Source organism: Zootermopsis nevadensis, unplaced genomic scaffold (genome assembly GCF_977971745.1).
Source record: "Zootermopsis nevadensis isolate Lab colony 2312 unplaced genomic scaffold, Znev_1.0 Znev_ptg000001l, whole genome shotgun sequence".
Taxonomy (NCBI): Eukaryota; Metazoa; Arthropoda; class Insecta; order Blattodea; family Termopsidae; genus Zootermopsis; species Zootermopsis nevadensis.
This window is the reverse complement of record NW_028259133.1, coordinates 12,845,575-12,870,092: the sequence shown is the minus strand read 5'-3', so window position 1 is coordinate 12,870,092 and position 24,518 is coordinate 12,845,575. Positions and strand designations below refer to the sequence as shown.

The 24,518-nt window shown below is 35.5% G+C and overlaps 1 protein-coding gene and 1 long non-coding RNA gene across 8 annotated transcripts in view; one reads left to right on the top strand and one right to left on the bottom strand.

The window, feature by feature from the left end:
- The first annotated feature begins 10 nt into the window (after positions 1-10).
- Positions 11-22,332, top strand: LOC147875205 (uncharacterized). Its single transcript, XR_015534893.1, has 3 exons — positions 11-185; positions 21,144-21,311; positions 21,423-22,332. It is a non-coding gene; the product is annotated as an uncharacterized LOC147875205 (long non-coding RNA).
- The window catches only part of LOC110829529 (uncharacterized), a 475,337-nt gene continuing 462,626 nt past the window's right edge, over positions 11,808-24,518 (bottom strand). For all 7 annotated transcript variants that reach the window (XM_087347254.1, XM_087347235.1, XM_087347251.1 and 4 more), the window contains 6 exons: positions 22,330-22,633; positions 16,584-16,651; positions 16,018-16,098; positions 14,850-15,074; positions 13,965-14,213; positions 11,808-13,746 (listed from right to left, as the gene is read on the bottom strand). In XM_087347254.1, coding sequence (XP_087203380.1) covers positions 13,646-13,746; positions 13,965-14,213; positions 14,850-15,074; positions 16,018-16,098; positions 16,584-16,651; positions 22,330-22,633 — 1,028 coding nt within the window. In that variant the 3' untranslated portion in view covers positions 11,808-13,645. The remainder of the gene's footprint in view (positions 13,747-13,964; positions 14,214-14,849; positions 15,075-16,017; positions 16,099-16,583; positions 16,652-22,329; positions 22,634-24,518) is intronic.

The window sequence follows — 24,518 nt, the reverse complement described above, 5'->3', positions numbered from 1 at the left end:
TGAAAGTGTTCGTTAAAGGTTTCTCTGGTAGATGGCAAATTGTTTAAAATCAAAGGGTTAGGTCGTGGAGGATTGTTTATTGACGAATTTGTCAAAAATTGATTTATATTTTTAACATCCTGTTATCATCTGACAAACTTATGGATCCATGGAACGTGATATAGATGTGTTAAGTCTATATACAGGTATGAAAATTTGCTCTCTTTTTAACATTTTGATGATTTTTGCTGCTCATAGAATTATTCAGAGAAATATATTCTGCAAAACCTTTAAGTACTGTATCAGGCCTAAATAAAACAAAAAACAAGTACAATAATGAAACAAAACATACTAGTTCTGGGATTTACCCATCTTCCTTTGCAATGGGCCCCTTGAGCATTTACTTTAGGGGTAAAATGACCAGAATAAAAGCTGACTACTCACTCTAAATAGGATTTGAGGTTCTTATGGCAGTGAGTATGATAGCTGTCTTCTATAACCCAGAAGACAGCCATCATCACCTTCATCTAGTCTTGAAGATTAAGAATGCACATAGCTTTCATTCATCTTTATGGTGTGATGCTTACAGATAGAGGCATCTTCAGATACAGTAATTAATTAAATTTTTCAACCTACATTTCTTATATTTTAACAACTGTAAAGGAAAGCTGTACAATTTTCTTCATGGTGTAACATTAAGTAGACTCTGATATTTGAGGTTCTCAGAGTGGAAAAGATGTTGATTATGGTCTTGTGGGCTTCGATAATATGTTGAAGGAACAGTGGTAACCACCTGAAAGAGCTCCCCCTGTGAAATAGGTTTTCTTACTTAAGTATTTTAAACCACATATCTATTATTAGGCGTAAATGTTGTCTGTTGTCCTAACCACTTATGTATCAATATAGCTGTGATACTATGCATTAAGATGAGTCTTCTGGGATGAAGATGGCTGTCTTCTGCGTTGTAGCACCATGCAGTCTAGTAGAAGTTTACCACCATTTCAGAAGACCATGCTGCCTGTATAATTATAAACGTCTACTAGACTACATGGCGCTACAACCCAGAAGACAGTCATCTTTGTAATCCCTGCGATGAGGAAATTAAATCTCAATTATTACAAGATCTTATCCACCTCATAACATAAACTACACTGGTCTTTTATACTCCTGTTGTCTTACCTTTCAGCTTGGTCAGAGCTTGAAAAAATGTTATTATGGGTATAGTAGAAAACTAATTTGTATAAGTCCTCACTAACTTGTCATTAGAGGCTGTTCAAAATTTGTCTATTAGTTTCCTACAATTATACGCACAATATTAACACCATAGTCTTGGGTGATTCTGGTGTTATTACATAAACCTCTGCAACTGGGGCTGCTGGCCAGACTTCAACTCTGGGGTGTAATGGTTCAGCAGTGTGGTACTGCAATACATAGTGAGTGAGAACATGCATTAACTGTGACACAGCTGATAAAGGTGAAGGCAAAAATCAGGAGGAAAATACAAGTATTTTAACCCAATCCAAGTTAAGTAAATAAAGAGAATTAAGAGAATTCAGAAACTACTTTATGTTGCAATGGGAGAAAAAAACACTCTTTCAGTCTCAACATAAATTCCCTTTTGAAGAATTTCAGTGTGTAATGATTTCTGTCTTGAAATACTGTGATCATAAAAAACTGAAAGTCTGTAGCACAGGAATACTGCATAAAATTATAAAATACAAACAACCTCTCTTTGTTATACTCTTAGAATTATTTCAGATATGCTACATTGGCTTAGATCAATTATAAAGTTCTGTGCCATTTCAGCCACCCCTTCTATACCTAATATTACCAAAGCTATGCACTTACCTAGGTATATACTGCAAAGAATGTATTCTTTGCTGTTTTAGTGTATACACTGAACTTGTCAACATCGTGTTCTATAAGTCAAACACAATTAGGAGTTGTGAGCTGCAGCATGTTTTGTTGTTGTAAATTTAAACATCTATTGTTATTAACAGTATTAGACATTACTTCTAGAATTAGTGTAACCCTCTACTTCTGAACGATTTACCTAAATGTTCATAAATATAGCAAATTAGTGTCATGCTGAGAGGAATAATGCTGTATCCCTGTATTGCAGTAGTGGAAACTTACAAACTCTTTACCATGTCTGTAGCACGTTCAGAAAATGTGAAATTACATGTACAAAACATAACCCACACTCCCTAAATTTGATTGTAAAATAGAAAAGCAAATGTATGTTAAATTAATCTATATGACATGATTGTTAAGGGTACACAGAGATCAGGTATAAGAAATAAGACATTAGTACTGGTACTTGTAAATATAGTGATGCACATTTAATATACATATTTATGATGATGATAATAATAATAATAATATTTTTAAAAAATTACAGACTATTTAAGCAACAACAAAGATTAAGATGGATACTATTGGATAAATCTCTCCTAAAACAAGTATTCAGTTTATCCAAGTAAAATATGTAGTGTGAAACACCATTAATAATATCACTGTAATCACAAAAAATACATTTGTAAGAAAAAGATCTTCAAAAATCACTCACCATTTTGTTCACAATCAAAGTTTAAATTCCACCCAAAAACAAAGAGCACTGTACAAATTGTATATAATAAACAATGTACATATTTTTGGGTCAGCAATACAATTCTCCAATGTGGAGTGAAATATGTATATATATATATTTTTCCCTGTATTTATATATATAATATTTACACACCTTAGAATCAATTTTAGACACATTTAGAAGCAATGTGTTCCAACCTGTAATAAGTTTTACAAAAACATGCCCTCCCTTTTAGGCATATCAAACATTTTACATAATAGGCTCAGAAACATGTTACCCAACCGATTCAGCAACATTTACCATACATCACTGATGATATAGAAGAACCTGACTTTCTAAACCAAACTGTAATGAACTCAACTTCCTATACTTCTGTATATCAGAATGTGAACAAATTTCAAGATTTGTGTGTGTTCTTTAGTCTCAGTACCCAAGATTTATATTCCTATTTAGTTATTACTTATCAATGAATGACACCTATATTATTTTAAGGAATTCTCTGAAAGGATGTGTCAAGGGTTAAACAGAAAAGCACAAGACTGCATTGCTTTCATAACACTTTGGTTTATGAAAGCAATACAAAACATTTCTGAGGATATCAAACTCATTTTTACAGAATCTAAAGTTAACTTAAATCAAATGATACTTTCCAAAGACTAAAACAACCTATATGCCTAAGCACCATATCATGAAGGTATACAGGTGTGGAAGAAAAGACATTTGCAGTATTAGCCTCAGCTCCACCTTCAACTTTAGGAAAATAAACATCTTCCCCCACAATTACAGAAAACAATTTTTACGTACTCCAGTACCACTGCTTGAAATCAACAACTATAAACTCCAAATGGAAGGTTATTTGTTGTTAAAATAAATATTTAATTTTTATATAATTTTAGTGTATCCTGACAAGACCTAACATTTAATTCTGGGAGATAATGATCTACTGTAAGATGCTGGCACTACATACATAAAGATTAACCAGATCCATTGAAAATATTTCTGCATGTGAACACTAAAACTTCATGAATATAAAGAATATCATATCCATTATCTGAGTTAAAGGTCCATGAAAAGAATTAGGTCCTCTCCAATAATCTTAATCTTTATAACCTCACCATCAGAATAAAACATTACAACAATAACACATTTTAATATTGTCCTCCCACTTATGCCTAGGTCTTCTGAGTGGTCTCTTCCCTTTTGATTTTCCAGCCAGAATTTTGTATGCATTTCTCATCTCCATGTGACACATACCCTGCCCATCTCATCCTACTTGATTTGATCACCCAAATTATGGCCTACTTGGTAAAGAATACAAACGATAGAGCTCCTCTGTATACTGTTCTCTACTCCCTCCCATAACTTCATCCCTATTAGGTCTAAATATTCTCTTGAGCACTCTCTTCTCAAACATCCTCAATCTGTCTTCCCTCAAGATAAGAGAACAAGTTTCACACCAAAACAAAACAACAGGTGGTATTACAGTTTTGTATATTTCAAACTTTACATTTTCAGGCAGGAAGACAAAAAGTTATGAACTGGAATGGTAGCAAATATTCCCCAAATTTAGTCTGCTCTTAGTATCCTCATGAATGCAATTTTAATTTTTTGACATCATTCACAAATATTTTAACTTTGTCACATTTCCAAGAGATTTATTAGATATCTTTAGAAATGGCTTTGTCTGTAATTTGTCTATAATTAATTTTCTATACATTTACTTCTATACCAATTTTCTTGCTAGCATCTAACAGACCAGTGATTTATGATTTTTATATTTCCACCCAATTAATTAACATTGTCAGCATAGATCAGAAGCTGATGTGTCCCACTTATTGCAAATCTCTCTTTGTTTTCTTTTACCTTCCTAATTTTTTAATCATAGGCTTTGTTGAAGTCATAAAGAGCGATGTATTGTCCTACTGAGGTCCCATTTTTTATCCAGAATATGAGATTAGTTGTTGATCACTGCACTGAAATTGACACTGATGATTCCAAACAGTTTTGTCGACACATGAAATTTACCTTGACAAAAGTATGTTGGACAATATTTTGAATGTAGTTGATACCACTGATATTCCTAAATAAATACTACAATCAGTTTTATCATACCTCTTATAAATAGGTATAATAATAGATATACCCACTGCTTTGGAAATTCTTCCTTATTCCAAATATAATTAATCAATTTATGCATCTCAGAACATATTGTCTCCTGCTTGGATCAATTCTGCCAGAATTTGGTAAATACCTGACAATTTATAGCTTTTCAAGAGCAATTTTAACCTCAAAAGATCTAGGCTCAGGTACTAATATTTCAGTTTTACATAATTCAGCCTGCCTAACACTGTTAAGCCTATGCAAATTCTATACAAGGGAAAAGAAATTCTTCCACCCATTTAAAATACTATGGGAATCTGCTGCCTGTGCATTGTAACTAAATTTAACAGCATCCTGTTGAATTTTATTTTTAAAGTATATATGTAAACTCCTTAAAACATACATCACTACGTATTAATATTAGTAGAACTTTTTATAGTTTGGCAGTCCAGAAGGTGTCTCTTTGGGATTGTATCAGACTTTCAAGAACAATTTTTGTTATCAGGCAAATGTGTTACAGGCTCTCTAGCTACAAGCTTGTGATGTTGCACTACTGGAAGTTGAGGAGGCTACAAAGAATATGGCATATGACTTAAGATGGACAGACAAAAATTGCATACATAATCATGCTGGAAAGACCAGTGTACTTTTATGTGACCTGTGTACATTTTTGTAATACTTCATCACTCCATTTAATAAATAGCTACTGCCTAAATTAAATATTTTGTTTTAACTAAATAACAAAAAGTCAAATTGGTTCGAGAAAATAGTAATATGTGAACTTGTTCGCATATCACATTTTAAATAATTGTCATTAACTTTCAAAAATTATTTATAACCCATTGGCCAATGAATCAATAAGAAAGGGTGAGTAAGGTTTCAAAAGGTTGAGATCCCATGTTTTAGGGAAAACAGATTGTGAAGAGGGGAGGTGTATGAAATTGTTTCAAATTATATTCAATGGCATGCTTCAGCCATTATGTTACACAATATTTTTACACTGATTTCCTAAAATAATGTAATCTTAAGGTAAGAACCTAAAATCATCATGAGAATTAGATTATTTTATTTTGTAAGTATATAAACAAAAATAACACAGTTTACCATCACACCTATCAAATATTCAATGTTATATTTACAAAACATTTTATCACAATCTCATGACTGCTTTAAATTGAGAAATGTTGATACAAGTATTTAAATAACACTCAAAACACCAAACTTTTAACAGCATGGCAGCAATGTAACAGTTATATACAACTTCAAGCTCTTCACACTTGACAGCAGCCTATACACATAAATAAGTATGCATTTTTATAGCTCAGACAGTGAAGTCAAATGTCACAGTAAAATGAGAAGATTATTTTTTGATGTGGACCAAATTCAAATTTTGCAGCATTAGGGTTGGTGTCTGTTGTGTTGGACCTTCACACTCTAATACCAGAGAGTTAGTTCAATCAAAATAATTATTTTAGTCATTAAATATAATACCTGTCTAATTTGTGATATAGTACGAGGGTCGCTCATTAAATAATGCCCCACATTTTTTTTCTCAGCCAATAATGAAGATAGAAAAGTGTACTTTTACATGCTTGAGATTTGATGTTTCCCGCGTTCGTGTACGGAGTTTCAAATGATTCCAACCGATGGCGGAGCTGTAGTGAACTGTTAAAATGGCGTCTGTGAACGACTCTCGTTACAAGCAACGAGCTGTAATTGAATTCTTTGTTGCTGAAAAAGAAACGGTGGTGAACATTCATAAACGTTTGTGTGCTGTGTATGGAAGCTGTGCAGTCGATAGGAGCACCGTTGGTCGCTGGGCTAAGAGAGTTAAAGCTTCAGGAAGTGAAGAAACCGAGCTCCGTGATCTGCCGCGCTCTGGGCGTCCTGCCACAGCCACCACTCCAGACATGTTGAACCGCGCGGATGCCATTATTCGTGAGGATCGGCGCATCACAACTCGACAATTGGCCCAACAGCTTTCAGTCAGCAATGGAAGTGTGATTGCAATTATCCGGGCTCTCGCATATTCAAAGGTGTGCGCAAGATGGGCTCCACGAAGTCTCACAGCAGACCACAGGATTCAAAGGAAAACGATTTCTTCTGAATTGTTGGAGCGTTTTGATGCTGAGGGAGAGGTCTTTCTGTCCCGGATCATTACAGGTGACGAAACCTGGATACACCACTTTGAGCTGGAGACAAAAAGGCAGTCAATGGAGTGGCATCATCCTCAATCACCGAGAAAGAAGAAATTCAAGTCAACTCCCTCCGCCGGAAAAGTCATGATGACTGTCTTTTGGGACAGTGATGGGGTCATTCTTGTGGATGTGATGCCAAGAGGTGCGACCATCAATTCAGACGCGTACATCAGGACCCTGAAAACCCTCAAGAAGCGTTTCCGACGAGTTCGGCCTCACAAACATCCAGCAGAAATTTTGCTCCTGCACGACAGTGCACACCCTCACACAAGTCTGAGAACCCGGGAAGAAATCACCAAATTGGGTTGGACGGTGCTGCTCCATCCACCCTACAGTCCAGATCTGGCACCCTCCGACTTCCATCTCTTTGGGCCACTTAAAGATGCTATCCGCGGAACAAGGTTTGAAGATGACGAGAGCGTGATTCAAGCAGTGAGGACATGGCTACGTGCACAGGACAAGAGCTGGTACCGGCAAGGCATGCATGCACTTGTTCCACGCTGGCGTAAAACCGTACAAGTTGATGGGGACTATGTGGAAAAATAGTATGTGTAAAGGAAACATTGATTTATATTGTCACTAAATTTGAGCCGTCTTGAATAAATATGTTCTGAGGAAAAAAATGTGGGGCATTATTTAATGAGCGGCCCTCGTATTTAACTGATGAATGGAAGGGAATTTAAAAACAATAAAGACCCAATATAATTAGGGGTAGAAGGCTGCTAAACTCAAAATAACCATAAATTTATCATCTGTGCAATGAAACTAATACACGATCCAGCTGGCCATATGTCACATTAGAATACTGCTAAGCCATCAATTATGGAGCCAAAGTCTGGCCTGCTGCCACATATTATGGAGTTCAACAATAATGATCAGAAGCAGCCTATTGACAAGCTCTATGCAGCAAGAAATTTTCATTAATTCTACTACGGTAGATTCCGGTTAATTGGGCCATCAGTTAATCGGGGCAGCCGTTTATTTGGGACAGATCTTAAAGAACAAACCTTTTTAACTCTTTACGTGGAACTTCGCATAATTGGGGCAGCCGTGGGCCAAAGTGTTCTAGTTCCGATTAACCGGAATTCACTGTATATATTTGGAACATTTTGTGCAGGAAAAATCTGGCACTCATTCCTAATCTAGGAAAAACAATCTGCAAACTATCTCCTTCAAGGCACTGCTTAATTCTGGACTACCAAACACCAAGCAGTGGTATCTTTCCTGTGGCAATGCTCATTACATTATATCACAATTTATGTGTACTCAAAATACAGTAATACATTTCTTCACCCAGTACATATATGAATATGAGATGTTACATGCAAATTCACTGCAAGAAGTTATGAATGGACAAACTAACATTAGAACAATGATGAAAAATACAGTATTGTTACACAATCTTAATTGAACTCCCAAGACAACATTCAAATATCAATGGTGGGGTTCTCGCAAATTAGCACCCATTACGGTAACTCAATGCTGAAACATTCTTGAGCATGAATAAGACTTGCCTGTTACCATCAGCAAGATCTTTACTACAATTTCATCATTTAATTCCACCGAACATCATTCAATACCAAACAATGTTAGAAAAGTCTTCTTTTTCTTCTTACCAACACATTTCCTCTTTATATAGCTCATAAGAAAATGTGTCATTCAGCATAAATGTGATTAGCCTTTTGGGTAATCTGTTAAAACACATGTTCTATGATTTAATAATATCATAACATATTAAGTAAAACAGGTGAAGTGCATTACAACATTACAAGTCACACAACTTTCTCATTCATATATGACTTCTTAGACCAGTACAGGAAATATTAACTGCGTGGCATCTACCCTTTTCCATTTATGTATCACACTGATAAGATCTAGTTGTGCCTGGTAAAGAACATCTTCATAGAAATGTGACTTGCAATGCCTTTTCACCAAAATCTTCAGTTACCATATATTAGTGGTATTCACTCAAATTTCCACTGACAATTGTGAAAAATAAACAGGCCTAACACAGTAACTGAATATGCAAAATTCCAATTCCATTTATGTTATAATTACAACAAAACAAATTATTCAAACTGATAAGAATGTTATACGACTTGAAGCTTTTGTGGCGACTAAATGTAATAAAATCTTCTCGGGTGACAAGCCGCATAAAAATGGAACCGTTACATCTTGACGCGGCTTGTTGCTCGAGATTTTATTACATTAGTAAGAATGTTGTTCCTGAAAATAACTTGTTATATGTAAGAAAAACAGCAGTGTCAGGCAATTTGAATTTTTCATTGTAACCAGGGTGACTGGATACCTTAACTTTGTGGGTTAGCTTTGTATAATACAGAATGTTCTCGTATACTGATCAAGTTACTTTACCCAAACAACTATCCTGTACCTTACTTTCTTGATCATTAAATCAGCCCTTTATAAACTGGTTTTTAATTAGAAAACATTCATCTGTTAATATTTATTTCTGTAATTATGTTTAATTTTCACTGCTGAGAAACAATGAAACTTTAGCCTTTATCATATGGGAAAAGGAGATTAAATCACTGTACACCAGGGATGCTGGTCAGACATTAATTCCAGATTTTAACAGCATGGTGGCATGACCAAAGTGCAAAAGACATGATTCAAGGTTGATAAAGTTAACCACTGATAGATGGATTCAGAAAATAATTCTTTCATTATCTTCATGAAAAAAATAAATCCAGACCAGACGAGTCAGTATTTTTGTGCAAACCATCTCATGCATAGTATAGCAAGGGTTAAAATGCCATAAAAGTTGAGCAACTTTCGCATTTAACTCAGTTCTCTTATATATGGCTCTTGCAATGCTGCAGTAAAATAAAGTAATCTACCAAACCAAACATTTCCATCTCATCATAATTTTCTAACCAATACATATTAAAATTATGGTTCTATGTTCAGCTTTTATGTTTCAAAAAAATTAAGACATTTAAAATAGTTTAATTTGTTGATTTCTGTATTTTAAGCAAACCTGATATAGAGTATGTGTTCAAAATTGAAATATATACCTGTACACAGTAATGAAAATGAAAACAGTATTGTATATATATCCCCAAGATACTTATGGTTGAATCCTTCACTTTTAGACTGAATTTTACAATGTACTGTTAATACAACAGTCACGTCAAGATAACTGACAGCGACAGACAATCTGTTTCATACCAAATACTGTAGCCCAGTTTTACTTTGAATTTTAGAGGTACAGACTAAAGTTAAGCAATGTTGTTCATTTTTTATTTATGTTTTTTTAAATTCACTAAGTAGTATCAAGGAAAAAATTAAGATCATCATACCATAAATAAGGCCATATCTGTCCAATTCCTTCCTTAAATGAGCCCTCTGCAAAATATAGCAATTTCTTCTTGTCATAGATTTTAATATTCGATATCTGCTCACTGATTTAACTGGGCAACTCCTTTCCTTAAGGGAAAATGAACATGTTGAAAAAGTAAAATGTGTTATTCTCTGTGTGTGCGCAAGCACACACAAGTAATCACATGAATGTATCTGTGCAATGTGACAACAGAATTAACTGAGAACCATAATTAAGACTTCTGGCAGAATAACAGCATTTCTAGACCTTACAAAAGAGTGAGGAGTGCAAGTCAGAGCATCACATACTCCGCACTTGACGGCAGTTTAGTGCACTTTCCAGCATGTCCACATTTTCTTAAATTAAACTTCAGACAAATACTTTTACCACATATCTGCACATGAATGCATGCACGTAACAGTACTAACACTTTGACAGTGAAGTTTAACTTCACTTGTAATATCAAAAGGGACATTAAACATCATTTGATGAATCACACATATGGAAGTTCTCTTGTGGGGGAGGACTGTAATTACATGTTTTGAAAGATTTTATGTAGTAATGGTTTGACAAGGAAAGCATGCATAACAACACCATTTTATGTTTTATTTTCTGGCATTTAGATGGTCATCATCCGTCATATAAGTTACAGCTAGTGGTATATGAGAGTAATTATAAATAACAATGAACCAGAATGGAGATGCACTATCGTAATGATATTTCTCTTTCAAGTTGAAGGCATCACAAGAAAGATGTGTTCTCCTTAACATGTTCATCTTACCTACATGGGGTATAAAGTAGTTGACATTGTTTACACTTCCCCGTTGTTAGACTTTTCATAATCTGCTAGTAAAGATAAATTCATAAGACTGAAAAAAGTTAAGTTTCCATGTCTTAAATTTCTGTGATGATGGTGGAACAAATTATTTCTGGGAACAACTTTCTGGATCACTTTGTAGAGAAACTTAAAATATTACATACAGTTTGTAATTTTTGAAGTAGTTTTCCATATAAAACTGCAAACCTCATACCTTTCCCTCTGTTATAATTTGACAGACATAATATTTTAAACAGTTTCAAATGCCGACACTCAACTAGGAATGAATATAAGTAGTCTGGACAAGGAATTTATAATATCGTATCTATGAATCAATTGCCTTGTCAGGATTTTCAAGATTAAAATTTCTACCGTAAGTTTATCAGTGAAGTTAAGCTTTTATTCTCGTCATGAGGAACTGCCATCTATGCTGCAATTTACTTCAGTAGCTCATTTACTCAAGGGCATAAACCTCACAACCACAGGTTTGATTCTGAATCTCTTACATCTTTTCTTTATCTCGTGACAGCCTAATATTAGTAGCTACAAGAGCTATTAAGTCCCTCACTGTCCAATTTTCTCAATTTCTGCTAAAAATGTGAACATAACAAAGATTTTTCAGTCATTACGCAATTATAGCCATACAGCGAACACCACTGATACATGCAATGACTGAAAATTTATTCATGTAGTTGTCATTTAAATTAAAAATTAATATAAATTCAGCCTTCTTTAAATACATGTATAAATGTGATGCAACAATTCACAAGGCGAAATAAAACCTTACCATAAATTACTTTTTATTTAGATACCATCTGTTATCGACTAAATACAATGTTGTATAATTTATGTATCTTATAACTTTAGCACCGCCCACTAATCTTCAATTAAGATGACTGTGTTTTGAGAGTATGTGTAATTAATATTATTAATAGGCTCTATATTTACTCAACTGGAAACTAATTACTTTTTTGGCCAATTAGTTTTACCTACAGGCTATGTTTATTCCCGTATAAAAATATTCACTTGGATTCTGGACAGAACCCATTACATGTGTCACTTCTACATTGTTTCAAATCTCTGCAATAATATATCTGTCATATTTTATAACCAAGGGTCCAATCAGTTTGTTTTGCAGTGATAATTTATTTCAAAATTCATATAGTAGCTTACAGGTGTGCAAAGTACTAAGACAGGTTAATAGTATCTGTTTGTTATAGGTGATAAAAATTACTCCTTTTGAAACAGGTCATGGAGACAAAATTTCCTCAAACACTTCAAACCTTAAGAGCTATTATTTTAGCTGTTGTTCTGTATTTGTATCTAATAATATATGCTCCATAATAAAAAACGCTGAGCTCGTCTTTTTTTGAATAACTATTATCATTCAATTTATATAAAAGTTAATGCTCTGTAGAGAATTACTACTCATAAGGATTTCTTTTACTTTATCAAGACAGCTGTCTTCCACTCTACATTTTGAGTTCAAGTCTCAGACTTGGCATTTACCTAAGAAACTGATAAAACCTACCTTTCACCAGTTCTCAAATGTACAGTTCACTCAATTCATTGTCTTAGAATATGACCATTTCTAAGCATTTAGTGAAAAATTAACACCTGTATGTCAAAATTTGCAGAAAACCTGGAATGCATAAGAACAAAATTTTTTAGTCAAACATTATTTGAACTCTGGTAAATATGTTCTAATTAGAACAAAAATCGTTATCAATTTTTAGTGAACTTGTATGTTGCATATGTAAATCCACAAACAGATAGTTACAGTTTTGAAAGATAACATTTTAAACAAAAATGTACACCAATACACAACTTGGTGAATGAAATAATGTAGAACCTAATTTTAGTTTAAAAATCACAGTTAAACACCTACATTCATTAATCTAACATACAGATGCTTTAATCAGCTCTCAAAGTATGGAATAAATTGTGAAGTGAATATTTATTCATCAGTCAGAACTAAAATTTATGGTTTAGGACTAGCATCTCTCATTGCATTCAGGAGGTTAGTAGATAAGTCCTGAGATAGGTTTCCTGAGTAGGCTTTCATGATTTCCCTCAGTCCCTGCAGGAAATTGTCAGGACATCATCTTGTAGGCCTTTATCATAGTTATTTTATTCAAATTCACACCTTTCCAGTATCCCACTGTCAGCGCTAAGCATCATAACACTATGCTACGCCCAAAAATTATCTAAGCAACCATAATTAAAAATACCAAAGTTCATCCAGGTCTCCTTTAAATGTTTTATCTAAGTTTGTTATGATTTTAACTTCAAGAAGATTTTCTTTGAAGACAGATATGTTGTTCCTTTACGTAACTTTTCATGGGCAAAATTAAACTGATTGGAACCTCAGTTCTTATCCGTTCGTATCCAAGAACCCTGCATGCAAACAAACCAGATATAAGCTAAGAATTTCGATCTCAGTCATAAATTCACAAGGTAGGCACTAACTCTTTTAGTTTTCCACTTCTTACAGCAATACAGTCAGTATTTTATCACTTCCATTTTGGAATAAATTTGTCCAATATTTCAGCATTTTTGTTACAAAATTTAAACTTTCCCTAAAAATTAGAATACTGAATGGTTATGTACCAAATCTAGCATCATCTGGAGTTGAGCATGATCATGAAAATTCCTACAAATACTACAATAGGAAGTAGCGATGTTGCTGTGCCAGCTGCGAGTGATTTTTCATCGCACTGTCCTGCAGAAATAAAAGAGAAATATTTGTATAATTTAGTAACATATTCAATGCCTAAAATATTATTTACAGTAACTGAAACAAAGTGCAAACCTGTATTCCTATACACAAATTCAAGTTTATTTCTGCCAAAATGTGTGAAAAAACATTAAAAAATTTAATTTTCAATGCAAAACCTGATATCAGACGTCTCTTATACCAATTATTCATACACTACGTACCATTTAGAGTGAGGTTGAAGGCCCATTCAGCTGAGGATGCTGGATTAATATTTCGCTTACAGCTCTCTGCAACACTTGCGACCTGCAGGGGACTGCCTCCTCCTCCATCTTCCCCACCAGAAGAAGCTGAGGTATCTGTTGCCATATATATAAAGCAATATCGACGAGCTCCTACAGATTTTCGGCTTGTTGGAGATGCAATTAAATAGTTTGTGCCGTTATCTTCCCAACTTCCATGACAAGAGTATGCTGTAAATGACCAAAAAAGACTGCATATGCAGCGTCTACTACAAGACAGACTGAGATAAACAGCTCCTAAAACACACACACACATACACACAGCCAATATACCTGAGTGCCCCGTGGATCCCACTTACTTTTAAGATAACAGAAACAAATTCTAAGAATGTGTAACCACTTCATATCAAATCTAAAAAAGAACTGACCACATGGAGCACAAACCTGACATTTGATCAACTGGTCAGAAATCTCTACCATTTATGAAACCCAAAGTTTCATTACCATATTCACAAAAATCGATAACAAAGACATTATTCTATTTTTTTTTTCAATCTAGTCTAAGAAAAGATTACAGTATTAGTTTCTTAGGTTTCTCGTTTATACTTTTAACAGGAAATTTACTTCATAAGTACGTGCAAGGTTCATTAATAATTTTTTTTTAAACTGTTAAATCGCAGTTTGTCACTTTTATAGGTTAGGGGCCTCTCAACTTTTTTTCTTTCCTGTAAACTCAGTTCAAAATAAGCTCACACTATTGAGTGTTTGGGAACTAGTGTTTCAGTAGGTCATCTATCCAATGTTCCTGGATTTACAGCAAAATCATTCAAAGAATTGTACAAATAAACAGCGGCTATTAGAACTTACTAGATGTTTCAGCAACACTGCAAGAAGAATGAAACTGCATGGTGTTCACTTCAGAACACCCTACAGTCAAGCTCTGGAACTGTAGGTCATTGCACTGAGTTACAGCTGTCTCAGTGTCAGAGACAACAGGGGTGCCACCACTCGGCCTAAAATGCCTTCCTTGGGACAGGCCCGTCACAATGTAACGGCCCAGATACGGACAAGGGCGTAAATGCGGTTTTGCAGCTGTCAACAATGACAAGAAATAGCCTTAGTTAAATGGTTAATTACTAAAATTAGTTTTATCCCTTATTTTGCAACAACAATTAAAAATATATTCAAATTAATTATTCCAGTGTCTTACTCTTTCAAAAGCGTTACTAAAAAATTAAATTAATATGCAGTACTTCTATCAGTCTTGTTTTTTAAAGGGCAGGTATTTTTATATTTATTTGCAGCTTATTTAACGACGCTTTTTCAGTAGCTTAGACTATATGGCGTCGAATGACAGGATGATGGTGAATAATGAATTGGAAAGAATGTAAAAGAAAGTGGTCATAGACTAACTATCCTGGAATTTTCCTGAAGGGGTTGAGGAAAACCACAAAAATCCCCAGCCAAGATAGCCCATCTCCGGACCAAGATTTAAACCCGTGAATTCCCCGAATACGAAGCAGGACTGTTAACCACTCGACCATGATGTTCAGTGGTACATTACTAGGGTGATACTATTTAGTGTGGAATGAGGTATACTGCACATACATTTTGGATTGCTAATTTAACTTTATGATTACAAAACATGGCATTTTCGCAAGTTAAAATGTAGTATAATGAACCCTCAATCATCCACTAGAGGAATCGCTGCAGACGATTTTGCTGCCATCTTGCTGCGTCGGAAAGGTTATGAGAAAGTTTATTCTGAAAATAATGAAGAGTGGTTTGAAGGTGACTGTATAATCCTTGTTTCTGTGTATATTTACCAACAAGACCAGAAAATTGAAAATATATAAAAGTATGAATAAAAATGTTAAATGCAGAAAACACAAGTGTTAGCCAACAGTGTAAGGTTCGGTATTCGTTATATTTTTATCTCCTAATTACAAAGTTCAAAAATTGAGAACGTGAGAGAAACACGTAATTAAACGTACAATTGCCATGTACGCTACTTGCTATAATTTGTTGAACTTACTGATGAGTGTAATGTAAGGCAGTTTAAGTATGTTGAAACTTGGAAAGTCACAAGCATCTTCCGGAACACGAGCCAACGAATCTGAAAACCAAAATGAAACTGTAGAAACCTGTAACTTAAAAATGAACCAACGAACGTTAACATTACATAAGAAATCTGACTATCAAATTTTGTGTGTTACATAGTCAAAATATTTGTGCGTAACTTTACTGACTATTAAAATAATTCAATGGCTTTACAAAATTGCTGTAAATAGTACGTAACTGTCATATAAGCAATATTAACTAATTTAACCAAAATCTTCGATGAAAGAAATACTACATCTATCTACAGAGGTCCTCGTACCTATTCTGATGATTTGAAATTTTGCTGTCGTAACACAGACTACAGTTATTTTTAATGCAATCTTTTCAGAAAGTTAACAGAATTAATGTTGAATGGGGAAATTTTGTGTTTTCAGTGCCAGGCAAATATAACACTATCTTTACAGGGAGCTCTAATTAAGTCAGTGTCGAAATAATACAAAGTTTAAGTTTAATTACAGTTAATTAATATGCAGTACTTACTAGACTGTTGAAGCTCAATGACATGGCCATCTCTCTTGTAGAAAACCATACAAACATAACCACTCTGACTGTAACACACAAGCATCCCTTACTTTATAAATAATCTCACAACAGACTTAATGTTTTCTCTCAAAATTATTCATTGTCAGGACTTTTTCCATCGTCTGTTCTTTAAAACCACGACGTTTCGGAGGCTGGTTCTGTCTCAGTCTTCAAGTCAGAGGTACCTACTCTGTTGGGTCCCTTTGATAGAGCTAGTCTCTGTCACTGGACCGTCGTGGTTTTAAAGAACAGACGATGGAAAAAGTCCTGATAATTTATAATTTTAAGTGTAAACTACCGTCGTAGAATTGAATTAATGTTTTCTAATGAATTTATATCAGGCAGTAGAACAGTTTCTTTACCTCATGGATTACAGTATTTACTCCCGTAGAACAAAGTTTCTTTTTCAAAATAATTCGTTCTTAAAAGGGGGGAAGGAAGTGTTATTATTTTTTGCGCACTGTGTACAGTAGAATGTTATTATCGGATACAATTTCAAAGCTAATATTTATTTGTTACTAATATGCAGTTTGACTTAAAGGTGTGACTTAAAGGTGTCATCAATCAACAATTCGTGTCATTCACTGTCGCTATCGATCGCTATCGATAGTGCTATCATCGCCATTATCATTACTCTCACTTTCATTGTCAGTGTCGTAGTTGTCATCGATTGGTTATAAAGGCGCCAGAAATCGACCTTGAATGGTCGATCAGTGACAGCCAAATGTTGCGAAACCTTTGTCATCCTACTGGCGATTACAAGAAGATCAGAATCCTCGTTAACTTTTGTTTCTACCCTTTCTGTCACGTGTCCACGAAAGCTGTCTAAAACCAACCCCATCACGTTCAACCACTGGAGGATGAGCTCAGTCATTCACTCTCTTTCTTTATAATCTTACAATAATTCGTGGCGTAAATTTGTCTTTTGAGAGAGCTTTTCCAACGATCCAGAAGACGTCTGCAGAGAAATTGAGTGTGTCCACGATTTCTAATTACGAACTTTGTGTTTTCTGTTGCTGTCAAAGAAAAGCAGCAAACAATTACGCCATAATTAAAATATGACTGCGTCCGGGTCAGTTTCATTACAAAATATTATCTGCAACTTACAGCCTAATATTTAGACATCTCGTACTACACAATCTTATTTTAATGTTTTTTCGCTGCCTATATTTGACTTACTTTGAAGCGTGTTATACATGAATAGTTGATTTTTTTCTTCCAATAAAAAACAACAACAGACAAACAAGGGCGCGTGTTATACACGAGAAATTACGATACAAATATCTCAGTATTCCATTACTTCAATTTTCTAAGTAACTATAAAGTAACCACATAATTGTAGTAACCAAAGTAACTATATAAATCCAACTAAAAGTAATTATAAACTCTTGAGTAATATAAGTAACTGTCGCTATCACTAGAAGACACTTCTCCTTATTAAATTATGGAAAAGCAATAGAATTTATGTTGTGTTTTCTAAAAATTCTAATTTATTAGAGTGAGACTAGGATAAGGATACATTATTTGAACATTTAGTGGTTAATGAAATGAACTTTATCATTACTGCTTAGAATATAAAGACCTGTGTAAAAAGACTAAGAACTTAATTAAAATCCTGTAAAATAACTACCTGTTATAAAAAACGAGGGAGACGATACATTTTCATGATGCATAAGCAATCATAAGAAACTTCACGAATAAACTATATATTTGTAATGTTCTTGTTCCTTAATTTCGACGTAATTAATTTTCTGACAAACTGAACATATGTCAGAAATGGGTTACAATAACTTAAATAGAACAAAAAAATTAACAGCCAGTGTCGACGTTTGGTTCATATATTAAATTCGTCAAGTAAGACCTAGTGTAGACAGCAATTATCAAATTTAATCGAAATCCCTCGAGTACTTTCTGAGATAAAAGTTGGAAGGGCAGACAGACAGACAAATAGAAAATTAACTCACGTTTCGAACGGAATAAATTAAAATTCTGTAACACTTGGCTGATGTGACTTTGTAGAACAAAATAAAAGATGAAGATAGAAAACTGGTAAATATGCGTATGACAGCCTCCAAAGTTGAAGCTAGTGTTTGTACATTTAGCCTTTTGGGGTATAAATTGGTCATAAAAATAGGAATGTAATTGACAACTCGTGAGCTGCTATGCCTCAGCCGTCGGCTCGAATGTTTCATCAAGACCTGTACATAAATCGAACGACCAGGAAGTGAGGCGTCCTACTGCAATTGGACCGGACAGCTGAGACTGTCTCTAAGGCGATAGATGTGTCCGCCATGTTGGCAAGCGTTCTTTCTTTTCCTTCCGTAAGTCTGTTGGTATGTAATTCGCTAGGTCCCGCGTCCGTCGTTTGGCAGGAAATTACTCCCATCTGTCGGCTTAAGTCTCCAACTAGTAATCAAGACCAAGCAAGATCCACCCTCCATTTCTGCAATTCTTGGGCGGGTCGTAAGGCCCCTGTCAAAAGTTAAACTCCACTGCAGCAGCTAGGTTACTCAGAGTTCTCCTTGTATCGGTTGCTGATAGCAATATGGAATGTTCTGTTAACTGTGCCAACACTAACTTTCAGTTCGCAAGATTGAAGATAAGAAAAGTCTGCAGATGAGAGAAAGCAGACTTCCTTTGAAAATAGACAAACAGAAATATGGAAAGATAGGCAGGCAGACAGACAGGAAGGCAGATCAAATTACTGAAATCTGAATGCGTTTCTTATTTCCCTCACACCAGTTACATATACAGCTCATCGTACCCCTTGATTTAGACATTTTCACATCTTTTAGGGACACAGTACTTTCGCGAAGTTCTCTTCGTCAATAAATTCTCCGCCTTGTATATGGAAGCCGAAAGCTTAATATAACGTTCACAACAGCTGGACCCAATCTTGATCAAAATGAATAGAATGCGCATTTTCATATCCTATTTAATTAAAATCAAATTCATATTATGATCTCATTTAAGTATATGTCTCCAAAGCAGTATCTTCTCGTTTTATGCCTAAAATTTTGTATGTATTACTCAAGTGTCCCATGCGTGATATATTCGAAGCTCCTCATTATGCAATTTTATCGAACCTGCTGTTACTCTTTCCTTCGTTAATTCCAAGTATTTTCCTCAGTACCTTCTTCGCAACCACCGTCAATCCTTGCGCACTTTCTTCGAGGCGTGATATAAAATCATTTCGCTAACTAATTTGTACACCTAACCTCAATTTCGTTTCTATCTCCAAATTTTTAAATTCCGGCACGTTTTCATTTATCAGCTAATATTATTTATTTTATTACCGTGTCACGAAATTTTATTCAAATTAGAAATCCACCAGCACTCGTCACTGTGAACTTGCCACGACATGTCTGATATTTATCGTACAGAAATTTCTTCTCTCTCTGTCCACGTACGGCAGGAGAAAAGCACCATAAGTCCATTTTCGTTTATTTTTCGTCTAATTGCAAAACCACCGTTTGTCTCTTCTCATTCTTTTCACTTAAACCATCAATGGCAGGCATCCCCTAACCCCTGGGGCAGCTACTTGCAGCAATAATCTCTTTCATTCCTTTCCCTCAATCACCCTCATGTTTCTGATGTCTTTCAATTATCTCTCTTTCTCTCTCACTCCGTTTTCTCTTTACTTACAATAACATGTGCATTGTGATAGGCAATTATTTTATTAAAGCCACTTCCTGCTGTTACAGGTTTACAGTATAATAATTATTCTTAGAATGCGTTGTAGAAATTTAAATTGTCTCAGTACTTTCGTCTAATGAGCTGTGCACTCCAGAGGAAATGTTTCTTGTTTGCAACGCAAACAACTTGCCACTGTTGCGGTTATTGAAATTGCAATAAAACTTTCTAAGGCAAACAATTTATGCAAACAGCTTATATGAACTGTGCGATATCTAAACCCGAGTACTCTCGTCCAAATATAAACGACGCTGTTACACGTATTTCCAACTTAGGTTAAGTTTACTCTGACGCGCGGTAAACTGAAGTCAATAACGTAATCAACGTGTTCACAAAAAAATACTGACTATTATGAATCATAAACCGTAGGTTCATGAAGGAATTGTAAGAGGAAACAGATGAGTGATATAATAAACCTTTGAGGCAAATTCAATTCCGATATATTTTTTTATATATTTGAAGCAGTGGCAATGCCAATAAAGTGTCTAGATATGGTCTTCCAAATTGCGGAACTAGAACAGACTTTGCGCTTGACAACCACGACAGCAAGAAAGAATTGTTTTCGGATAACTACCTTGGAACTATAATACGTAAAATTATTTTCTTGGATTTAGCAAACGTCTGTACATTATTAACGACGTCAGTGAGCGCAGACACATCAAATTATTGTCCTGTCTCTATATTTACATCATTACCTGCTCCCCATCTTACGGTTGTATTATTGCTACTTTCTGTGCCTCCCTATTTAGCTACATGTCTATTTCTGTTGGTTCCTGTTTTATTATGTCTCTCTCTCTCTCTCTCTCTCTCTGCGGATGTCTACAGCCATTGGTGATGAACGGCTAGAACTACCCGACTTTTTGGCTTTGATGCCTGTCTACAATCCTCGGGAGACCAGAAGTGGCTTGCCAACACACAATATCACGGACAACAATGGCATACAGCAATCCAACACAACGAAAGACAAAGCTGTCGTATTTATTTGTGGTTTATGTAAGGGCGCTTTCAATATATCAGATTACATGATGTCTAACGGTGGAGTAATTAATCGAAACGAAAATCATCATAAACTACTTTTGTACGTTTTAATATTTCCTGTTTTAGATGGCAGACTGTCAGACGAAGAGACGCTAACTATGTGGTAGCTATCAGAACTTGATCCGATCGTCATTTCTAGGCGAAAACAATTTGATTTATCGCCATGTAGTCTGGTAGAAGTTTGCCCCGGTGACGGAGGCTGAAAACGTGGGCAACCTTCTACCAGACTAAATCTCACAACCTAATCACCCTCGTTTTCACTGAGTCTACGTAGCCAATGCCTACATGACTTCTATTTGTTGCGTGGCAGACGTCCAACCGGAACTGCAGCTCTCGCCAGCTGCCACACAAATTGCCAGCGGATACAGTGGCCGATTCTGCATATATAAAGCGAGGTTAGCACAAAGCGCCGTCAGAATTCTGTTAACTATGGCCATACAACAAACTAACTTCATGATGGACCAACAGCCTTCTTGAGAAACCGATAGTTTTTCAACCGGCCGAGGAATTATCAGACTTTGAAACCCAAAGCCTGTTACCGGGATTCTATGTCGAACCAAACAAATCCAGTCGACTTTCTCACATCCTATATTGATATTATTCTCACAATTAAGCCTAGGCATCTCAACTGGCCTCTTTTCTTCAGGATTTCTAACAAAAATATAATCGTATATCACTTCTCCCATCCGAAAGACTATTTACTGAAACAATGACCGACCATAACCTAGCAGAAACTTGTAATATTTTATTCAAAATTAGACCATGCCCTGTGAACTACAGAAAACAGTTTTTTCTTCGCCCAGCAACTCCATCTATTATCATCACAGAAAGTCTCCCCTTATTATTTGTTGAGCTGTATTAGTAAAGTGACCGTCTGGGCCTGTTGATTTTAAATACGCCAACGAAATTATAAACACGGCAGAACAGCTCACATATAACTTTATCAAAAGTAATACTTGAACGTCAGACTCACCATCCGGTTGTGACATGGGCGACAATCATCTCTTCCTTTTCGGTGCTGCTCTCTACCGAGTGGCACACCATTCTCATCTCGACGGAGCCAGAGCGCGACGAGGCCCCTCCGCCCCCTCCATGTTCTGAACGGGAATGTCCCCCCGCCACGGCTTCATTCAGCGTTACGGCTGCTGCCTCTTTCGCTATCCTGAGAGTCGCGTTGTGTTTAGAGAAGTGGTAACTGCGCTGGTGATCCAGCGTGTGCCACACATGGTGTTCCGTCACCCAAGTCGGAAAGTGACAGCGAGACAAACTTCTGTCGACTGAAACAATCGAGTATCAAATTCACAAACGCTGGTGTGACACACGTCAACCAACTCAGCCCAAAAATAACACAGTAACTATAAACTCACTTAACAAGTTCAAAAACTTTTTGTGCAGCTTTTAGTAAAAACAAAAACGTATAACATGCACCTGCGTGGACAGTATACTTAATCCCAAGAAATCGACATTCTTGACAAAAGTGTCCAGGAAAATGGATTGGCAGTGGTAGCCATATCACACAGCCGCCTAGGTCACCTGACTTCACTGCCTAGGATTTCTCGTTATTAGGACTTCGTGAAAGACGTGCTAATGACCCTCCTGTGTCAAACAGCAACGAAGTGCTGAAGATTAGGATTGTACAAGACTCAAAAAATACACGAGAGTATGCTTATAAGGATTTGCACAGAAATGGAACACCATTGCAACATACATTCCATAGACAATAACATACCTATAATTTGTGAATTAGAAGAAAACGGATAGCAGAAGGATGGTCTTCGTTATTTAAATTAGCCCTAGTTTTATTTCAAATGTCTTCTGTGTTTGGGTGAATTGTAAGGCGCAGAAAGAATCCACTGGGAATTATATAATTTCCAGGCGGGATTTATGGTATTTGGCGGCTAGATTCCAATCCCGCGATCCATTACATGTTGTGGAACTTGATGTAATCATTTCTGTGTATCCACGTTATTTTTGAATATGTTACGCCACTGGCTACAACGAAGGGCAACCGATACGCCGTTGTCTGTCTGGCTTTGCACAACATCGCAGCTGCCGTAATTACCAAGACGCAAAGAATGCTGGTTCCTGCAGCAAACCTGTATGAATCATCTCCAATTCTAATCCGTGAAACTGTTCCGACAGGTCTGAGGCGAGCTCGACCAGGAAGGGGCCCAACAAATAGGCTTAGAACACGGAAACAGAACTCAGCTTCCGAAACGTTGCGACTGTATTATTTTGTAATTTAGACGATGGACAAGTTCCAAAAGAACAATTTTACAGAGTAAAACGCACCACAGGCAGAAACCTTCAGGCTTAATCTCTGATTCTGTTCAATACAAACGGGTGTCCTAATTAAACGACTTCATAAACTTTAAGTTACTCCATGAAAATGTAATTTACATAAAATACAGACAGATTTCTCTCGTTTCCTCACTATTACTGAGTAATACCTTATCTCAAAGTCATCACCTTTGTAGCTAATGGGAGAAGTTTATCACAAAATAGTGTTGGAAATTAGCTGCTACGTCTAGGCCCCTTTTATAGAAACGCATGTCTATGCTGGATCTTACCGTTACTACCTATGTATAGAAGTTAGACTGAACAGATTTCGTAACAATTTTACATCAAGGGTTTTATAAAAGTTAAGTGTTTAATAATATACTTAATTTTATTAATAACTTTACTTTTAAGGCTAAAGAAATACACAAACTCCGATTCATAGCGTAGTTTACTCGAAAACAATTTTAGCTTGAAGAAACAGTAAGGTATTCTTGTATTAGATAAGATTCACATTTATTTTCAACACGGAGATTCGTTAGAAATAATTACCATCACATACTATAAATAAAACAGTGGAAAGTCTGGTAGAAAGAAACTCTAACGAGTCGAGAATGTAGTTTGGTTCTCGCGGAATGGTAGTAGAATATTAATAGTCGATGTCCGTAAAATTATGTACTTTCATTGCAATTCCTAGGGATTATGCTACAATAAAGTGTACTATTTTTCAGCACAAAAGTTTCATTCTAGTAAATTCTGTCGAACCATACGCTACTGTTTCACCTAAAAATTCGCTCGATGTTGTTAGTATCTGCACGTAGGGGCTCTCCTGCGGGAAATAAAAAAAATTAACAGACTTCCGTTTTTAAAACCTAAATTTAATGG